General features: G+C 44.7%; 1 protein-coding gene across 1 annotated transcript in view; it reads right to left on the bottom strand.

Annotated features, from left to right (window-relative positions):
- Positions 1 to 2374: 2374 nt before the first annotated feature.
- The window catches only part of SV2C (synaptic vesicle glycoprotein 2C), a 156783-nt gene continuing 138254 nt past the window's right edge, over positions 2375 to 20903 (bottom strand). The window contains exon 12 of the mRNA XM_059418097.1: positions 2375 to 3911. Within this exon, the coding sequence (XP_059274080.1) occupies positions 3728 to 3911 (184 nt within the window). The 3' untranslated portion in view covers positions 2375 to 3727. The remainder of the gene's footprint in view (positions 3912 to 20903) is intronic.

Genomic DNA, 20903 nt, shown 5'->3' with positions numbered 1-20903 from the left:
CAAAACGTACATTGTTTGGCAGACACCGAAAACTGTAAGAAATGAATAGTTCATTTCAGAGTGCCCTATGGTATAGATTTCTTTCTGTCTTTGCCAACTAACTTGTGTTTCTATAGGTCTTGTCACTGGACTAAGTGCAACATGACATGGGGGTTAAAGGAAAACCAAATGGACAGCTAGTATGCACCTTCAACCAATCACTTGTCTTTCCAAGGACAACCAATCACTTGTCTCTCTACGATACCAGGGAAAAGCCAAATTCAGACATTGTCGACTTCAGAGCCTTTAGTGCATGAACAGATGAAAAACAGATAAAGGCCACTTTGATATTCAATAGAAAAAACTGGAGACTATCATATTCTATTTTGGTTGGCAGAGGGAATCAAAAGGTATTCCCACGAAATGACTCTGAAATGATCCCAGCATTTAGAAAGTCTCCAGTATGCCCTTCACTGGAACCTTCTCAGCAATATCTTGGACTCTCTCACTGACACTACATTCTTTCCCCACCTCTCCCATGATATCTAAGGACATCCAGAGAAGCAGCAAAGCAGGTTTTGGCACACACCTGAAGTCTGATTTGGTGAGATCTGAAGAGGAGGTGCATTTGCCAACTTAGGTGGTATCCATTCAAAACTCAGTTTTTGAAGCCCTACATCTTCCTGTTTCAAGAACAAAAGGGAGGAAGGAGTCGGGACAGCTACAGGACAAAGCCTTTGTGATAGCATGGTGACCAGAGAGTCTTCTGGTCCTGTACATGTGACTGGGTGGGTCCCTTTCCTGAACGGACAATGATAACTGTCAAACCAGCACTGAGAGGAGGTAATGCTCAGGATAGAGGCAGCTAGGGTCCCCTATCTTCTCTCCCAGGGTCACTACTCTGACTGTTAAGGTGATCCCCGACCAGTGGGTTTGGCATTCTGAATTGATCCCAAAGAGCTAGGAGGATATTTTCACCAGAACAGGAGTCAGAAATACAGGAGCAAGCGGAATGGTTTCCTAGGCTTCCTTTTTGGCACATACTCTCATTTTCCTCCTTTTGTGGGTGAAACGAGATGCTGGTCACTGGTCCCGGCGCCAGCGGGCTGCTCCGTGGATAGAGCTGAGTTCCTGTGTAATCAATCGCAGGGCTCTATCTTAATCCAGCTAACTCCACAACAAGCCAGACAGGCCGGACCACATACTTTGGGAACAACCTGAACTCTCTCAGAGAAAATCAAGGCAACGGGAACAATGCAAAGAAGCAGAGAAAACTGCGTGGAAGGTGGAAAAGGTGGTGACCAAGAAGGCTTGTGACCACAGACTGTCCAGAAGATTAGAACAGATCCCTCTTGGGCCACCTGGGAGGCTTGGATCAGGTGACGGGAAGGCCCAGAAAGGGCCTTTTGAAGGGGATGCATGGTGTCAGGTCTCACGAAGTGGGGTTCGGCTCCTTTATCCCATTCTGACCCAATCAGCGTTCCAATAAAACTCTGCATCTGCTATGCTCAGCAGCTCAGGAGATTTCCTACACATTTAGAGCTACAACAGACATGTGAGACATGATCGTGAACTTTGCTTACTGGATTAACTTGACTTCCAGAAAGTTAAGAAGACTAGAGACAGCGACATCCACGCACATTTCTCTTGCTTCTGAATGGGCTGGTGAACATACACATCTTATTTTGGTAGTGGTTATTGTACATGCTGTGTTCAGCTAAAATGACCCGCTTGGGTTCCTACATGTGCCTTTTATAAGAAGATGAATCAAGGGGTGGGTAGGGAGGGAAAGGAATCCACGTGGATGGATAATATACAGGGTACCTTCCTGGGCTGTGTGAATGCTAGGTTTGTTCTCCAGTAATATTGCAGAGGCAGAAGTGAGAGTTGGTTCCATTTCTTTCCCTGATTTTCTGGCATCTGGCTGAGAGATCTCTTTGAGTCTTGACTTATTCTCCCTCTTCCTGCCACCTTTGCGGTTTGGGGTTGGTGTTTTGCTGCTGTTTTGGCCCTGAGCCGGCCTTCCCAGGGAACCACCCTCCTCCTGCCAGCCTCCCACACCACGCTGTCCCCTTTACAGACCTGAATGACTTCAAGGGGTTAGTCGATCCATGGCTACGTTAATGGAAGAAACATTTCACAGAGTCGGAACTCTGTACTCTGGAGCTCCAGGAGCACCATTAGGAAGGGGAGAGGGAGGAAGGATGCCTTCAGGCTTAGGAAGGGGCTTTGGAGGGAATGGCTATTGGAAACAAAGGCTTTCCCTTCCTGGGGCCCCAGGGCTGTGGCTTGCTGGAAAGGCTATAACAAGTAACAAGGATAACCCTTTTACAACACAGAGTTTAAAAAAAAAAAAAAAGGATTATTGTTTTAATATGGGATTTATTCCTGGCTGCTGGTCACTGCTGCAAGTCTATAAGGAGGCTTCAGATTTCAAAGACTATGAGTAAAAAGGATGAGCCTGGACGAGGGGCAGGCCCGAGGGGTGAGAAGGTCACATAGCTGACAGCCCCTGGGAATGTCCTGCTGACCTCTGTCTTCCAGGCCCAAGCAGATTCCAGAGGTAAAGCAAGCAGCCCCAAACCACCAGAGATGCTGCCCTTGTCTGCCAGAGGGCCCCTTGCTCAGACTAAGCAGGCTGGGATTCCGCAAAGAGCCAGACGGCAGAGGGGGAACGCACAGACCAGTGGAAACTAGAGGAGAAGACCCACTTCAGCGCTGCCAGCTAGGAAGCCCAGTGTCTAGGGCGTGGGGGCACCAAAGGGTGGTACCCTCAAGGTAGCATTTTGCATTTCCAAATCGTTGTGGGGGGGGTACTTTCTTCCTCATGGGCAATTTACAACAACAGAGATGACTGACCATCTCTAGATTGAACACAGTTTGGATGAAGGGCAGAGTCAGGCAGGCTGACCCAGGGCTCAGAAAGTGGCTTTCTCTCTTGGAATCTGCTCCCTGGCAAGATCAAGGGCAGCTGGGGTGAGCGTGGGGAGAAGACAGCAGGGGGAGGGTGGTGGCGGGGCATGTGGTAAACAGAGGCAGAAGATCTGTCTCCGATCTTCTAACATTCTGGCCCGGCTCCCTCCTCAGATTTTTCAGGACTGGAACGGGGCAGAAATCTGGCTTCTGTCATTCACTCAGATCTTTGCTGCTCACCAGCCTTTCTTTCTCTTTTTAGCAGGCCACCTTCCCTGTCAGGCCTCAAAGAGCTCCACCCAGCTCCGTGTGGTGCCACATGGTTTTCTTTGAAAGGCCCTGCTGTAACAGCAAGAATTGTTGGGTGTCCTTTTCTAAGTAAACAGGAAATATCACTCTGTTGGGGAAAAAAAAAAAAAAAAAAGAATCCCTCTCCTCAGCACAAATGCAATAATATGCCAACTTACATTTCCCGTGAATGTGAAATCAGAAGCGGGATCTATTTCTTACAGCAGCCCGGGCTCCTCAGCCTTTAGTGAACAGAATCTTAGGGAGGCCTGGATGACGAGGACACTTAAAAAAAATGCTTCCACGGACTGATTCTTGGGAGCTGGGAGTATCCCAGTTAGGAAAGGTAAGAAGGCATGAAAAACACTGGAAACTCACATCTAAGGGGGCAGGACAGTACGCATCTACATTTCAGTCACAGTAAGAGTTAGTGTTCCGATCTTTTACCACCTTTTGAGATCTGAAAAAATCTGAAGCCTTGAGTCAGTCCGGAGGGTCGACACAGGGCAGAAGAAAGAGATGCTGTATACGGATGGCTTGTTTCCCATTACATCAGGACCTGGGTTCGTGTGTCTGGCAGGCGCAGGCCCACCAGTCCTCCACACACCAGCACAGTGGAGGCCAGCAGGATGGGGATCGATTTGGTGAAGCTGACCAGGGAGCCGAATATTAAGTTTCCAAGGACGGCCGCTGCTTTGCACAGGGCATTCAAGAAGCCAAAGCCTGTCGCCCTGCAAGGGGAAGAGACACAAGACAGGGTTGACAAAGTGACTTCCCAGATGCAACCTTAGACACAAATGTCCTAGGCAGTATTTTCCAAGGATTGCCTTCTTGAAGAGTTTTGTGTCTCATTAAGACAAGTAATGAAATGCGTCTGGAGGTAGAGAATCTCAGCTGTTGGTACTGTTCCTTCAGCCCTCTGTTGATTTTCTCCTCACCTCGACTGATTCTTATTCTGCCCGGACGTTCCACTTTACCGTGAACAGAAAGAAAGAACATTCCAGGGCAAAAAGTCTCTTCTCTCTTCCAGAGGTAAATTAGAATACAGGATCATATATTTCTTTCATTTTTTTCTCCCCTCCCTCTTTCCTCAGAGCTTTGTTAACATGTAAGGTTCTAAGTAGCTAAAGTCATGGAATTTTCAGAGAAAATCAGATGATTGGCTTGTATTCCTCATCTTTTGGGTGCCATAGAGGTGAATTATCATGCTGTCTTCACACGTGTTTTGGTGGCAGGCAGACACCGAACGCTGAACTTGGTGGCCCACCACGAGCTAACGGCCACTCCTTCCATTCTCATCAGAGTTCTGATCACGTCCAGGAAAATATAGGGGAGAATCAGATTGTCAGCCTAGAGTAGAGAAGATCTTGCTCCTTCTGCTGGCATTTGATCATGATTCTACTCTGCACTTGTAGGTAGGAAACTTAATTTTGTTCATGAGGGTACTGACACCACAGACATCATGACATAATATGAATTTCCTTGGCCTCTATGTCAGTTCACTTTCCTGTCTGTCACTGGATAGATCTGTGTTTTCAAGGCAAATTGAACACAAGATCATTGTTGGACACATTTTTCCCCCTCCAGAGGGAAGTGCATTTCATACGCTATAAAATACAGCGTCTAGTACACCTCTTCCTTTGATTTGAAAATGGGTAAGTATTGGGTTTCCTTCGACAAGTCACAACTACTCATCACTATCTGAGCTGTTCCTAATGCCATTTTCTACAGAGGATAGATACTCATTGTGGTTCTGATCCACCCTTCCCCCCTTTCCATACCACAGAGAGGATTACGCCGAGTTCCTACAGAACTCAGCCTGTGATTTTGTCCAGGGCCAGTGACTGGTCAGAACAGACCTAAAAGGAGGTAGCAAGCGCCAACTTTCGTTCTGGCCAAGACACCTAGAAGGTAGAGTAAGCAGGTCTCTGCAGTGTGGCAAAATTACCAACTGTGTGGAATGTGGAAGGGGTGTAACACAATCTCTGACAGAAAAACAGGAACTTCTTGAGAAGAGTGTAAGCTAATTTTATAAGCTTCTTCTTTTTGGTTTGTTTTTAAATAAAGAGACTAGTAATAGCAATGACCACTAGAAAAGTAAGAATTAATATACTGAGAGTTATTTTCAAATGAAATTGCTGGAGGATACATGCTGGGGACCGCTGAAGACTTCAGGAGAATGACGTCGTCATCCACTGCCTTCCCCACCTCAGGGATAGGCCATGAGGCTGAACTCCGTTTGTTCATTAACACTTTTTTCGAGTAGTTTTAGGTTTTTGAAAAAACTGAGTGAAAAGCAAAGGGAGTTCCCATATGCCCCTTCACCCTGAACCTCTATTTTTATCAGTGTGGTACACAGGTTTACAATTGATGGACCAGGATTAGTACATTGTTATTAACTCAAGCCCATAGTCTATGTCAGGGTTCATTCTGTGTTTTGTATTCTATGGGCTTTGATAAATGTATAATGCCATGTATCTACCGTTACAGTATCATAAGAGTCATAGTTTCAATGCCCTAAAGTCCCTGGGCTCCCCCCACTTATTCCTCCTCTTTCCCCAATAACTCCAGCCACCACTGACATTTTTACTGTCTCTAATTCTGCTTTTTCCAGAATGTCAGATGTTTGGAGTCCTATAGCAGAGAGCCTTTCAGATTGACCTCCTTCACTTTTTTTAAACCACATTTTAGTTTCCAGTTTCTAGGCTCATAAATTACCAAATACATCATCTGGTAGTAAGATAAACTGTATTGGTGTGGGAAAAATGGCTAGTGCTGATAAGAGGAAAACATTCTTCCATAGGAAGAAGTCTCTTGGTGCTGAAACTGCAGAATGACCCAAGCAGAGTTTACAGCTGGGTTAAAATAACTGTATTTTCCCAAGCTGTAACTCTGAACAGTGTATAAAACACGTATGGCTGTCTTCTTATGGTATGGACAACTTTCTGAGATTTCTGGACAGCACTGAAGAGACACGTATTGGGAGCACCTGGTGTCTGAAGCTTTAAAAAAAAAAAAAAAACACAAACCCAAACGATCAAATCTTTATATTCTATGACTCTCCATCTTCATTTACCAACTAGAGGCAGTTCCTTACACAAAAAATCTGGTATGGCATTCAAGAAAATGTGACCATCCTTTCCTTGGATAAATAAATTATTTCTTCTAATACTTGTGAGCTGCAGGGTACGGTTTCCCATGTATCAGACACACAGCTGTGTTACCAAAATCATTCTCAAAGTAGCTCTCCCTTGCTGGTTGTCTGTTTATAAAGTAAGTAAACTTTGAGTTCATTTATTCCCTTGCTCTTACTTAATGGAAAGCCATGAACTTCTAGAGACACACAAACTATAAGTCACCCCATGTTCATTAAGTCCTTTGAGGGTGGGAGCTCAGAGTTTGCAGAGCTCAGCATTTGACTTGCTGACTTCTCAACAGCAGGACAAGCTACTGAATTTTTTTTTTCAGACCAAAGATGTTCCATGCCTTCTCTTAACCAACAAGTATCAAGGAGAAAGAATGAACTGATCTGTGATCTCTCTGTGAACTCCATCCCTTGTTCCCCTACCTCTCCAGCAAGAATCCTTTGTTTTCAATTCTTGCTCAAGCTACTTAACTCTTTTACATGGCAATTCTTTCCCCAAACACTACCCTGGGACCCTGACAGCCCTGTTCCACATATTATCATGGTGGCCTTGTCCTGTACCACTAACCCCATCTGTGTGAGAACCCAGGGCTAGTGCAGAGAGCTGCTCACTCTGCTCCTGGGGGTGTGGCCACGAGAGCATCCCTCCTGAGGCTGGACTCACTGTGGTTTATCCAGGGCCTTCCCACTGGAGTGGGTTCCAGTTCATTTACATCATTTTTGGCTTGGATTAGAGGCTGGGAAAAGGAAACCACTGGCACCATCCTGCATAGAGTGAGGAAAGTTTTGCCCTCACATTTGGCCTCTTTCTTAAATTTCACTTTTCTGACTTCAGTGCAGGTCAGCTGCACTGGGTTTTATGGGGCTCCTGGGAAGAGCAAGGGACGCTGAATAATAGTAGTTTGTAGGCCATTTGGCACATGATGGGCGCCATGCCACTGGGAGCCATTGTTTCCAACACTGGCTGAAGGATCTGTCCCATTGATTGCTGAAATCAGGAAAATAAATTAGATATTCATTTTGAAAAGGCCTGAAATGGGGGGGGGGGGGAGATCCAGACTCAGCTCATGGAATTTGCCTTTTAAGGGATAAAATGGAAACATTCCCTTTGCTTAAACTTTCAGAAGTAACATTTTCTGGACAACTTAGATCACTGGTAGAAGTTGAAAACTTCTTGTTTTCATTTGTATTTTCATTGGTAGAAGAAGAAAAGAAATACTAAGGGCTCAGCAAGGACCATGTTGGCAAGTACAGACAGTTCTTAAATTGGCAATATTGTAGCCCTGTCTCATCTGCAGGGGAGATGTTCCAACACCCCCAGTGACGCCTGAAACCAGAGATAGTCCCGAACCCTATATATATACATGTTTTTCCTATATATGTGTATCTTTGATAAAGTTTACTTTCTAAATTTAGGCTTCGTCAGATTAATAATAACTAACAATAAACTAGAACAATTATAATAATATACTATAATAAAAGTTAGGTGAGTGTTGTCTCTCTTTCTCTCAAAATATTATACTGAGCTCACCTTCTTCTTCTTCTTTTTTTTTAAATAATTTAAGTAATCTTTACACCCAGTGTGGGGCCTAACTCACAAAGCTCACCCTGAGATAAAGAGTCCCATGATTCCCCCGAATGAGCCAGTCAGGCACCCCGTCCTCACTCACACTTTTTGTGACGGCATAAGACAAGGAAATGCCTACATGAGGAGATGATGTGAGGTGAGTGACGCAGGTACTGGGACGTGCTATTATGCTACCATTGACCTTCTGACGCTGTGTCAGGGGGAGGCTCATCTGCTTCCAGACCAGAGGGGGACATGAGTCACCAAAACTGAGTGAAGGATACCTCAGATAAGGAGGCACTACTGTAACTTGTGACCTAGGGATTCATCCAGAAGTTGGCTCTTGAAAGCACAAAAATGAATTTCATTTTTTCTCATGGAAACAGCATTATAAATGATGGCACGTTTCTCAGGTTTATCTAAAAAAGCTATTTCAGATGGATCCAGTGGCTTATATAAGCTCAGGGTTCACTTGTCTGGATTCAGCCTAATCTTTAGGGCAGAACTGGAGAGACTTTCCGTTCATTCACCAGTGCCTCTTTATGATAGGCACAGTGACACATAAGTTTCTTGTGGAAGGAACTAAGGAATTTCCTGACATCTTCAAAATAAGCTAGAAGCAGATTTCTGTAAAGGGCATCCTAATGGGCCTTAGTCAGGCCATGTTTACTTATGGATTCCAGTCTATCCTCTTGCTGGTTCAGAGGATAGAACTCTAACTTCACATTCTTAAGTCAGAAAAAACTGAATTCAGTTACTTTCTTGAGCGTCAAAAAAAGAGAAAGTTTGTCTCATCCAAGTAAGTAGTGTGTATGTGTGTGTGGTCTTCATGTGTCCTCCTTAACCTGGGAAGATGGCGCCTAGAGCACTGTAGCAGGCCTTGCTGTACTTACAAGCAGAGAAGGACTTTTTTTTTTGTGAGCTAAGAGCAATCCTTGGGCCCACAGTAGCCCTCCATCTCCCTCCCATCCCCATCCCCACCATCAGGCCCTAATGGAAGTCTTTGTGTCTTCCTTGTATGGGATGAGGCTAAGTAGGAAGTCCTTGAACACCTGGGCCAGAGCAGATAATGATGGAATGAAAGCAAGCACTGGAAAGCCATTTAGAGTTCATCCAAGGCCAGCATTTGCGGACGTGACTGGATATCCCAATTACCAGGTGAGCTTCTTAGAAGCCAATTCCCAGAGCTCCACCCAGACCGGCTAGGAGAGGGGTAGGTACATCCGTGCTGGGAGCAGCACCGAGGAGTCACAGAGCTGGGTTTGAGCCTCAGTGACCCAGGGCAAGTTTCTTCCCTTCTCTGTGCCTCATTTTCCTCTCTAGAAAATAGAGTAAGGCTCTTTACTCTTGTAGGCTTGGAGTGATGATCACATATGGCTAAATGAGATGACCTAAATCCTCAGCACTGAGCCTGACTCACCTCCATTTTTCAGATGAGGAAACCAAGCTCCAGAAAGCCTAAAGGACTGATCTAAGCTATTCTCTGGCCATGCCAGGACTCCACTTGACTACTGATGGAGGCAGGTGAAGTGAAGAAGAGGAGGGTTTCCAGTAGGCAGTGCTGTGTGGCCAAGGGGGAGCTGAAGGCTGAAGCATCGTAAGGTCAGTGGCTCTGGCTGGCGGAAGTGGAAAGGGGTGCAGAGGGCAGCCAGAGGGAAGGCAAGAGGAATGCTTCTCACTCACAACAGGTCTAACTAGCTTACCTAGATGCGGGAGGATGCGTGCAGTGCTAGATCCCACATGAGGAGGAAAAACTGTAGCCCATAACCAGGAGAATTTAAAAGGCATCCCTTTCTCTTCCCTTTCTCCCATTCACCTAGAGCTACGCTAATAAATACGGAAAACGAAGTCCTGTCCTGAAAGAGCTCACATTCTAGTGGGAAACAGATACTAAACAAACACACACATTCCCATTCTATCATTACATGTCCTGGTGCTAATTTGCTTTAAAAGCACTTCAGTACAAAGAGAAGTTGTTCTACACTCTAGAATTTAAAACGTGTTAATCAGGAATTATCAGGCCAGAGAAAGTTATTTAGGGCTTTACACATCAGTTTAGAAATCTGCATGAGAAAGTCTGTTAATGCACACAGAGACAATGTTTTATTGGTGATAGGAGTGGTTGATATGCAGTTGACTGGAAAGAATGTTCTGCCCTTGTAGCACCATGGATAAGCAAGCATCCTCCCAGCCCAGCAACCTCAAACGGGTGGAATGGTACCCTTGGCTGAGACTGCAGGTTCTAGAGCCCACTGGTCCTATACCCGAACACTTAAAGGCCTGACCAGCCCCAATGCTGATGGTCCTGCTATCGGATGTCAGTCATGATGGTCCCATAGCCCTTTCCTGTGAGGGCTTGTTTAGTCCCCAAGGGCAGAGAGATGGCATTCCCTGGGGTCAAGAACCGGCTGTAGGACCGTTTCTGTGCCCGTCTGCACACATTTGGTAGAATTTGCTGCCATTGTAACACACCACCTTGGAGAGAGGTGGTAGGTGGTAGACACATCCACTTCCCACCCCCACCCCCACACTCCACTTCTCACTGCCAGAGACAAAAAGGGTCTGACATTGCCTGAATGGCCAGAATGACTCAGGTTGCATAAAACAGAGACATATATAATACAATGACAAGGTCTATAAAGGTAGAAATGATAGAAAAGTTAGACAAGAGAGTTGAAAGAATATTTCATCTCAAAATCTTCAAAAAAAATTAAATAAGGTCTTCATCTTTGTAACCACAGATGTAGGATGTCATCATTTTGTATCTCAAACCAATGAGGCACAGATTTGCTGAGTGGTCTCCCTGAGGTCACATAGCTAGTCACTATGAGATCCAGGATTAAAGACCTTCAGGATTGAGCCTGGGGATGGGATGGGGAACTACTCTGTCTCAACACACACAGTCCTCATGGAGAGGGGCTTCGGGTGGTAGAATTCTAGGAGGATGCTTTGGTTCTGCTCACAGAGGAAAAGGAGTATCCCACGGCACTGGGTGACAGCAGCAGCTGCCCAGGATGAGCAGGGAATAGCAGGTGGGAACAATCAGTTTGACTCTCAAATGCTTTCTGACGACGTGTCTGAAACTATGTGCAAGGGGGAAGAAAGGCAGGGGGTTGGTGGCCACGGAAGGCAGGAGCACATTGCTGGATGAATACCCAGGACACAGACCTGCTGGTTCAGGGACAGCTTGGGTTTCACCATTTACAAGGTGGGAGCTCCTTGCCCTGAGCTCCACAGAGAAAGGGTCACAGGCGGCCACTGGGCTGTAACGATACAGGCAGTGTTAGCAGTGGAGCTCTGTCATCCCCACAGGGTGGCAGTAGGATGTCACCACCCGGACACAGAATGACAGGCTGGAACTGAGAACCCAAATGACCCGGTGCATGTGTCTCTTACATCATGTGGCTATGTTTAGGATTTTCAGGTGGTCTAAAACCTTAACCAAGGAGGGGAGGAAAAGAAGGGAGCAAAAGGATGGGGTTAACAAATCCTAGGTAAATCCAGGTCACCCCATCATTACATATTGCTTGCTCTTTGAAGATTCGAAGAGATGAGGGAAAAGTCATTCTTTTTTTTCACTGTTAGAATACAGGGGCTGGACTCCAACTAGCCCTGACTGAACTCAGTAAATGGATGGGATCTGGTGTTGGCATCTCCCAATCCAAGAAGGACTGAGACAGTTTAGATGGTGGAAGCACCTGGGTGTGGAGAAATGGTAGAAAAAGGAAACTCCCCTGGACCAGTCTGTTCAGTGGGTGGGGTCCCCTTTTAGATTTCTGCAAGCTGGGAAAATCTGTTCTCTCTCCAGCGCAGTGCTGCTGTCCTATTTCCCATCTACTAGAAGAATCTCTCATCAGTTGCCCATTGTTTCCATTACAGATAATGGGATCCCTGCTTATTTTTGACACAGGACAAGGGCTGATGCATGTAGGAATGATTAGAAGCTGTCAAAATACTATACAGCAACTTGTATATTCAGTAATGCTCACACTCCAAAGGTCCATCATTTTGCTCTGCTCTCCATTTCTTCCCTTATCATGCTTTCAAAGCTGTCCTGACTTCCCAGCCTCATGGACACATGCTCAACTCCGTTTGCTTTTCCACCATTCCCAGTTCCCAGCAGGGATCCCTGCAGATCTGCAAGTACTACTCTTTCCTTCAAGGTCACGCTTCTGAATCGAGTTGGAGGAAGATGCATGCTGCATGGACCACTGAGCCCCAGTCACTGCGGTAGATGCTTGGGGCTATTGGGAAGCCAGCTTCTGCAAGGATCCCCAGCTGTCAGTGCAGAGTTGGGATGAAGAGAGAAGATCAGATGGAGGTAGTCAGCCAGGGTGAGTGTGAAAACAGAGAGACACCTTCCTCTCCTCCAAGTCCCATGCAGTGAGTTCTAATGCCCCTGCCTGTATCTGAGCTCACTCTGGCCCTGGGCAAGAGTCAGTCCAATGAACACGAGTGAGAATCGTGTCCCATTGTACTAAGCATAGAACGTACAGAGAATTCTAACTTACGCAGCCTTTCCTTGGTGTCAGGCCTAATTTTTGCAAGGCGATGATGCCTCCTCCTTCTTACCTCCTTGGCCACGTGTGGACAGGCTGGGTTTTTGTTCTCCATTCTCCCGGCCTGAGTTTCTGGCCCACTGAACCCCTCCTTATCTTCTAGCCTGTATACTAATCCTGTGGCCTCTTTTATTACCTGCTCTGGTGACTCTGGATCTGCTTACCTTGACGGATTTACCCCCAGAAGAGTCCCTTTGACCTCTCAGACACATTCTTCTGAAGGCTTCTGTTTTCTGTTTCCTTTGCCTTGCACTACCCGCCAGGCCTCTCTAATCCTATAGTCCACATACTGTCACCAGCCCAGGAGCCAGAAGAGTGATGTCACAAGAAGGCAGAAGAACAAAGGGATGGCTGCTTGTCTTCAAACATATACATGTGTATACTCATTGACTGTCCCGAAGGTCCTCTTGTCTCTACACATGGGGTCATTTCTCTCCCACCTGTGGATTCAGCCCTGTCTGGGGAGCAGAGGTCCACTAAACCTCAAGGTAGGTCAATCCAGGGCTTCCCTCAGGATCACTTGTTGTGTGGGTGGCAGTGTGGCCACTGGGCTTTTGTTGTGATACTAGTAAGCAGGACCCTATTTTTACTGTCACGCTGGTAATTTGGTTGCTGCCATAACTCCAATTGAGTCATCAATTCCCCTCATCTTTTTGGTCCATCACCAGCATCTATCATGCCTGATCACTGCCTCCTGAACTACTTTCTTCACTGTGCTCCCAGGACCCAACTTATGCCTTTTCTCTTTATCTCACTCCTAGCTCCTTCTCAATCTTTCTTCCTGACTTCTCATCAGCTAGACCTCTGAATTCTCCCGTGTCTCCGGACTAAGTCCTCAAACGCCCCTCTTCTCTACCTACACACTGTCCTTTGATGGTGTCATCTGACATCATGACTTTAAAATTTATCTGTACCCTGAAAGGGCTCAAATTTTTACCTTACACCTAGGCCTTTCTCTGAATTCTGGTCTCATACATGCAACTGCCTAGTTGACATCTCCATTTGGATATTCCATAGCATCTCAGACTTAATAGAAACAAAACTGAGCTCCTGATACTTCCTCCTTAACTTCCTTCTTACACAGTCTTCCTTATTTCAGCCAAGGCACCCCCACAGCCTTTCAGTAGCTCTGGTCAAAACCCCTGAGATCATTCTGAGTATTCCCCACACCACCTACACCATATCTCACATCCAATCTTTTAGCAATGCCTGTTGGTCTTCAACTTATTTGTAGAATCTAACCAATTCTTACCACGCCCATTAGCACTACTGTATCCTACGAGAATTGTTATAGTGCACTCCTAATTACTCTCCCTGATTCCACCTCAGATCCTCTGTAGTATATATTTTTAAAAGATTTTACTTATTTACTTGAGAGACAATGAGGGGGGGCGGACAGCATGGTGGGGGAGGGGCAGAGGAAGAAACAGACTCCCTGCTGAGTGGAACTCCATCCTGGGATTCCTGAACCAAAGGCAGTTGCTTAACCAACAGAGCCACTCAGCCGCCTCAACGTCTGTGGCATATATCAGACACAAAAGCCAGTTCTCCTTTTAAACATACATGAGATCATGTCGTTACTTGGCCCCAAACCCTCCCATGGATTTTCATGAAGTTTGAAGTCCTTCATGTCTACTCTGACATATTGCCTCTTACCGTCCTCTTTGGTCAGGCTGCTCCAATGTGACAAGCTTCTTTGCCCTTCCTCCCACTGGTCTCCTGCACTTACAGCTTAGGATGTTTGCATTCACTGTTGCTGCTTCCAGGAATGTTCTCTTCCTAAGTATCTTCCTTCATCTTTGCTCAAATGTCACCTTTTACAGTTGCATATTCTTAGACCATCCTGTTAACAATTATAATTCCCCAGACCCCGATGCTCTCTATGCCCATATGTAGTTTTATTTTTCTCTATAGCATTTAGGGCCATTTGATATATCTACTTTATTTAACTTACTGACTGTCTTTTCCCAAGTAGAACATAAGCTCTATCAAGACAGGGTTTTCTGTTTTTTTTGTTCACTACTCTACCTCAAGAACCAGAATAATTCCTGCCACATGATACATATTCCAAAATCATCTGTTTAAAGAATTAGTGAATGAACACTCTATCCCCAGCTCAGGTGTCTTTCCGTCATCCAGACAAAATTATCCAAATGCTTATCAGACAATGTTACATTCACATGAAAACCAAACATGTCCACAATGGCAGCTCATTATTTTCCTGACCCCAGCCCAAACTGTCTCTCTCCCTCCTGTGTCCCAGTCTCAAAATGACCATCACCATCCCCTCAACTGCACAAGCAGAAACTAGAATCATCTCTGATGATCTCCTTCCTTACCCCACCATCTAACTTACCATGAAGTTTTGTTTATTATATCTCTAAATACCGTGAACATGCTGAATGTTGATTTTGCTCCTTTCCTACCCACATTTTTCTAGTTCACATTACTATTTTCAGCATCTGAACCGGTCCTCCTGCCTCCTTTCTGGGCACCAGAGTAAACCAGACCTTGCCTGATCTCGTATCTCTTCTTCTTAAAACACTGCAAGGCTCCCCATCACCCTTAGGATGATGCAATTTACAAGCTCTTTCCTGATTTGTTCCTTGCTTACCTTTGTTGACTCCTTTACCTCTAGAGGTTTTTAGATAGTATTTCGTATGTTGTCTGACTGAAATGTTCCTTCTCCATCTCTTAGCCCAGCTCTCATCTACTTTTTTTCCCAGTCTCAGCTCAGATGTCAGATGTCAGTTCTTTCAAGAAGCCCTCTTCTCTGCTTTCACAACACCATGTACTTCCCTCACAATGACACTGACCTCATTCTATTGTACCTTATGCTCACTTGCCACAAGCTCTGTGAGAGTAATGACCACAAATGGCTTATTCATGGTTGTATCATAGGCACTCAAAAGAGAAGAAAAAAAGGTTAAGTAAGTAAGTGAACAATATTAAAACTCATACGGAGATGGAACAGTCATACTTTCATGAACATTCCTCCTAACCATAGCTAAAGATACTAGATATTAAAAAGCAAACATAAGACGACTCTGAAAGACAGAAAAAAGGCAGAGGCGCTAGGGACCTTGGGGGTGGGGAGACTCAGGACTGAAGATGGCAATGTGGAAATATCACCAGCTGTGGATTATTTAAAAAGCCCCAACAAACCCTGTTCTCTCTAGCCAAAGGACTAGGATGGAGCAGACAAGACAGACATAGAATGTTTAGATAATAATCTCTCTCCTCCAAATGAACATAAGAAAAATTATAGCCCAACTGCTAGACCCACCAGCAAAAGCCTAGGAGAGACCCTTGACTTCCACCCTTTCAAAACTGTGATGAGGTGACTCCATATTGTCACTGAAGAGGTATTAGAGGAGGCTGAGAAGGGAGCTGGGACTTTCACCCTTGCTGGCCAATAAAGAGCTCCTTCCCTTCTTCCTTTTTTCCCTCCATCATATCATGGTCATGAGGGGAGCCTGGACTCCACTTCTGGCCAGCAATAATGAAGATACCCAGCCTCTTGGATGTCAGTAGAGTGGGACACTGGACGTCTACCTCCACCTGGCAATAATAAAGCAGTGCACCCGTTTCTCCCCACAGGCAGGTGTCCAGAAACTAAAGGTTTACAAGAGATTTAAGGTCTCATACAATAACAGGAAGATAGCTTTTCAATTGACTATCACTCATCCTAAGAACAACTGGAAAGATATCAAACAGACTGAGAAAACAACAATTAAGAGAGGCCAACCCAGAGATAACAGAGATGTTAGCATTATCTGACAAAGATTCTCAGGCAGTCATGATAATAATGTTTCAATAAGCAATCATGAACAGACTTGAAACACAAAAAATATAGAAAACATATAGAAAAAATAGAAAAAAGCTTAGTGATTGGGCTCAACAGCAGAATGGAGGAGTCAGTGGAAATAATTAGTGAACTGGAAGAGAATAATAGAAAGTTTCCAAGAATAGAAACAGCAAATAGACTAAAAACAAATTAACTAAGCATCAAGGACCTTTGGGATGATCACAAAAGGTCTAATACTCATGTCACTTGAGTTCAGACAGAAGAAGAGAAAAATATTCAAATATGTAATGGCTGAAAACCTTGCAAATTTGTCAAGAGACACAAACCTACAGATCCAAGAAGCTGAGTAAACCTCAAATATATTAAGCCAAAGAAATCCACACCAAGACCAAGAAAAAAATCTTGAAAGCAGCCAAAGGAAACAACACCTCATCTATAGGGAAAAACATTGAGATTGCTAGATTCCCACCTTCTGAACAAGTGGTACATGTTTTCAGAATTCCCCAAGCAGCAATTCTGCCTTCACCTGCTCCAGGTAAGACTGAGTTGTATCAGTCTTTAAAACCTCAGATTTTCTGCCTAATAACAGATAACTTCATAACATTTCTGCTTTAATTTGAGGGGCTCCTAGATAGTTTCTTGATGGGGGCTGGTCTCTGGAAATAACCCACCATGTGTAGAGAGAGTTAAAATTTCAACCTCTTACCCAATCCCCAACTTCCAGGGAGGGGAGAGGTGCTGGAGATCAAATTCAGTCATCAATGACCAAGGATTTAATTGATCATGCCTACATGATGAAACCTCTATAAATCTGGAGAGCTTGCAGACTGGTGAGTGCACTCCCATGGAAGGCGGATGGTGGTGTGCCCTAACTGCACAGGAACAGAGACTCATGCACTTCAGACTCTTCTGTGCCTCACCCTAGGTACTTCTTTGTCTAGTAAACATGGTCCAACCTCTTTGGGGTTGTGGAAAGTCACAAATCTGTAGTTGGCTGGGCAGAAGTGTGAGTTGCCTGGGTACCCCATTTGCAGAGTGGATCTGAAATAGAGACAGTTTCGTGTGACTGAGCTCTTTAACTTGCAGGAGCTGATACCAGATCCACATAGAGTTAGAATTGGAGAATTGGTTGGTGTTGGAAAAGACCATATATTTGGTGTGAGAGAGTATCAAAGAATATACTCCTCAAGCTTTATCCAAAAAATTGATTTCCTCACATCTCCATAAATAAATTGCATCTTATAAGGACTCTACTAAAATGTGTGTTTGTGAGGGTTCTTCTATCCCCTTCTGTGCCCCTCAAATTATCAGGTGCCATTACTGTCCATGATCTTTCTAACCTGGGAGAAAAGCTGAAATGTCATCAGGCAATCATTGTGTTATGCTTACTCTGATGCTAAGCTTTTGAAGCTAGAAGAGTTATAGTGACATTGACACAGTAGAAAGGTACATTCTAAGAAATACATGTTGTCTCTGTCCTGGTTCCCAGCTCCTAAAATGTGAGTGAGAGGCATGCCTTCAGTTATTCATAAGGCACCCTTCTCATGGTGCCTGAGTTTATGCTAATGAGGTGACTTGCGGGGTGCCTGGAAAGCCTCAGGAGGGGGTTGAAGAAACAAGTGATTAGAGGTTGGAACTGCTAAGGAGTGAGAGGCATGGCCGGGTAGACTATAAAAAAATCTTGAACAAGATGCTGAGCTTCCGGAGTGGTCAACACTGGAGGTCCTGGAGGGTCCTGCAGCTGGAGAAGCATGGAATCTCCTCGCCCTCCTCTCATACCTCACTTCTGCATCTCTTCCATCTGGTTCTTCCTGGCTCTTTCTATATCTTCTTATAAAAAGTTGGTAAATGTAAATAAATATTCCCTTGAGTTCTATGAGCCAACCAATGATCAAACTCAAGGAAGGGTCATGAGAACTCCAATTTATGGCCAGTGGGTCAGAAGTGCAGGTGATAACCTAACTTGTGTTTGGCATCTGCAATGGGGACAATCTTGTGGGAACTGAACTCTTAACCTGTGGCATCTGATGCTGTCACCAGGCAAATAGTGTCAGAACTGAGTTAAATTGAAGGACATTCAGCTGGTGTTTGCTGTGAATTATAGAAAATTAAGAAAACCCCCCACATCTCATGGCCAGAAGTATAATATTGAGAAATACTATTCTTTCAATAGAAAAACAGAGCTTTCCTTTACAAAAAGTGCTTATAGCTTTTTTTGGTTTCATTTTTTTAAGCATAGGAAAGTGCTATTCAGTATGTATAATTTTAATCTTGAACTTTCCTGCCTCTCTAGGAAAAAATTTAGGGTAGCATATAAAAAACAAACAAACAAAATAATATAATAGGAATAAAAGAGAGTAAATCAGAATGAGAAGGAACAAAGCAAATAGCCAGACCATGCAGATTTAGCAGAGAGCGGCCTCCTCCCTGCATAACGGAGAGTGAAATGTGAAGAATTACCTATTTTTATGACATGAAAGGAAGGGACAGAGCAACTTCTCAGAAGGGGGCCCTAGAGCTTCCTGCATATTGGGAGGGCAGCCTCTGCACAGAGGGAAGTGTGCACTGTAATGCATGGTATCCTGTCCTCCTTGGGGTTTTCACAGTAAAGGCAAATGTAGCCCCCAGTAAAAGTCAAAGGCATAACATTAAAAGTAAAATCTATAACGTGTTTGACAAATGTAGATTTCAACTGTCATAGCGCTTAGACTATACCTTACATTTTGTTCCCCAAATAGAATAATTTTGATTGGGATTTTTGATTTTTGTTTTTAACAAAAATCAGCATGGAGCCCAATGTGGGGCTTGAACTCACCACCCTGAGATCAAGACCTGGGCTCAGATCAAAAGTTGGATGCTCAACCAATTTAGCCACCCTGGTGCCGCTGACTGGGATTTTGATAGGAGCTGGCTGTTAACTGGCTCCCTAGGTTACTTTTTTTTTTTTTAGCTCAGGGCCTGGGATCAGAGTGTCTTATTCTGATCATTAAGGAGACTCCAGAAACTGGGCTAAGAGTTGGCAGTGCTAAAGTTCTGATATGAAATATCACCACCTCTAGTCAGAATTCCTGTTGAGATATATTCTTTTCTGCTTTTATGGGGAGAAGAGGCCACAGGATGCCTGCACTCAGCACCACTGGGGTTTCCTCTAAGAGCTAAGCCAGAGATCCATGGAGACTCCTTCTGTGGCCCAGGGGAGCATGGCAGACACAGGAGAGCAAGTTTTTGCCTATAACAGAAGAGATGGGACTGGATCTCCCACTAGGGCTCTGGCAGAAATGCTCTGGAGGACCAGTTAGCTCTCCATCACTGAGGAAACTGACTTCCTGCATGTTATCTACTCACATCTGTGAAAGAGTTGCAGAATGTCCACCAGCATATCTGTGGCTGCAGTATGCCTTGTGGACATCCAAGTCGCTGCCCCAGCTGCTGAGCTCAGAAATTCATCCCCACGTTTTGCTGCTCTAATAACAGAACATGTTAGGAGTACTACTGCTGGCCGGTTCCTGGGACACACAGGACTTGCTGGAAGCAGATGCTGTCACCCTCCACCCCCAGAGGCTCTATCCCCCCCCATCATCTTGCCAAACCCCCCTGAGACTGCCAGAGGAGGTGGGGGGCAGTCCCCCCTACTGTCCTTCCTCACTCCTTCCCTGGGGTCCAGGCTTCCCTGTAGCATGCCCAGACTTCTCCTCCATCCCCATTTTCACTCACACAGCCACGTCTCCTACTAAAATCTGTACACGTTTAGTTCTGTCCTATCCTCTGCTTCTTAGAGCAAATAGCAAACAAACACAAATAGCAATTTCTGTTTTTAACTAAGAAATTCTGTCATTGGAATTATATCAAATTTTAACAACAGAATTACAGCATGCCCATGTTTCTCATTGGAGGAAACTGCCCAAATTGTTGTTTTTTGTTTTTTAAGTCAGATTTTGCCATAGAAGAATATTCATCCTTTCATTCATTCTGGTAGAGGGATAAGCAGCTGATTCATCTAAAATAGTATCAAACTCTTACGTGGATAAGAAAAAGGTATCTGGCTATGCCATAGCCTTGTTTAACATTAAGGGGTTTATTTATTTTATTAAAAATTTTTAAAAAGATTTTGACAGAGAGAGACAGTGAGAAAAGGAACACAGTCAGGCAGAGTGGGAAGCCTACTTCCTGCCAAGCAGGGAGCCCAATGCTGGGTTCCATGCAGGGTTTGAATCATGACCTGAGCTGAAGGCAGACCTTTAACGACTGAGCCACCCAGGCGCCCCCTTTAAGGGGTTTATTTTAAATGTATAGTTTAACCCACATCTGGGCCCTATTTGCAGGAAGAAAGTTGATAAAATAATGCTCACTGGATACTGCATTGTCTTAATCTTTCCTTTCCTTCTCTTTCTCCCTTCCTTCCCTCTTTTCCTTTTCTTTTTTTCCTTTCCTTTCCTTTTCTTTCCTTCCTTCCTTCCTTTCTTTCTTTTTGGCAGTACCCTCATCCCAAGGCCTGTGGCATCGACCCCCGAGCTTGCTCACAAAAGAGAGTTAATGTTTGTTGAATGAATAAAGGAGATGCTGTATTTGGAGGATATGGTTCCTTTCAGAGCCTAAATACTCAGCAGGAGGTTACTGAGGGCCTAGTAGAACATTTGATAAGCA

The sequence above is a fragment of the Mustela nigripes genome, chromosome 12, assembly GCF_022355385.1.
Source record: "Mustela nigripes isolate SB6536 chromosome 12, MUSNIG.SB6536, whole genome shotgun sequence".
Taxonomy (NCBI): Eukaryota; Metazoa; Chordata; class Mammalia; order Carnivora; family Mustelidae; genus Mustela; species Mustela nigripes.
This window is presented reverse-complemented; position numbering and strand designations above follow the sequence as displayed.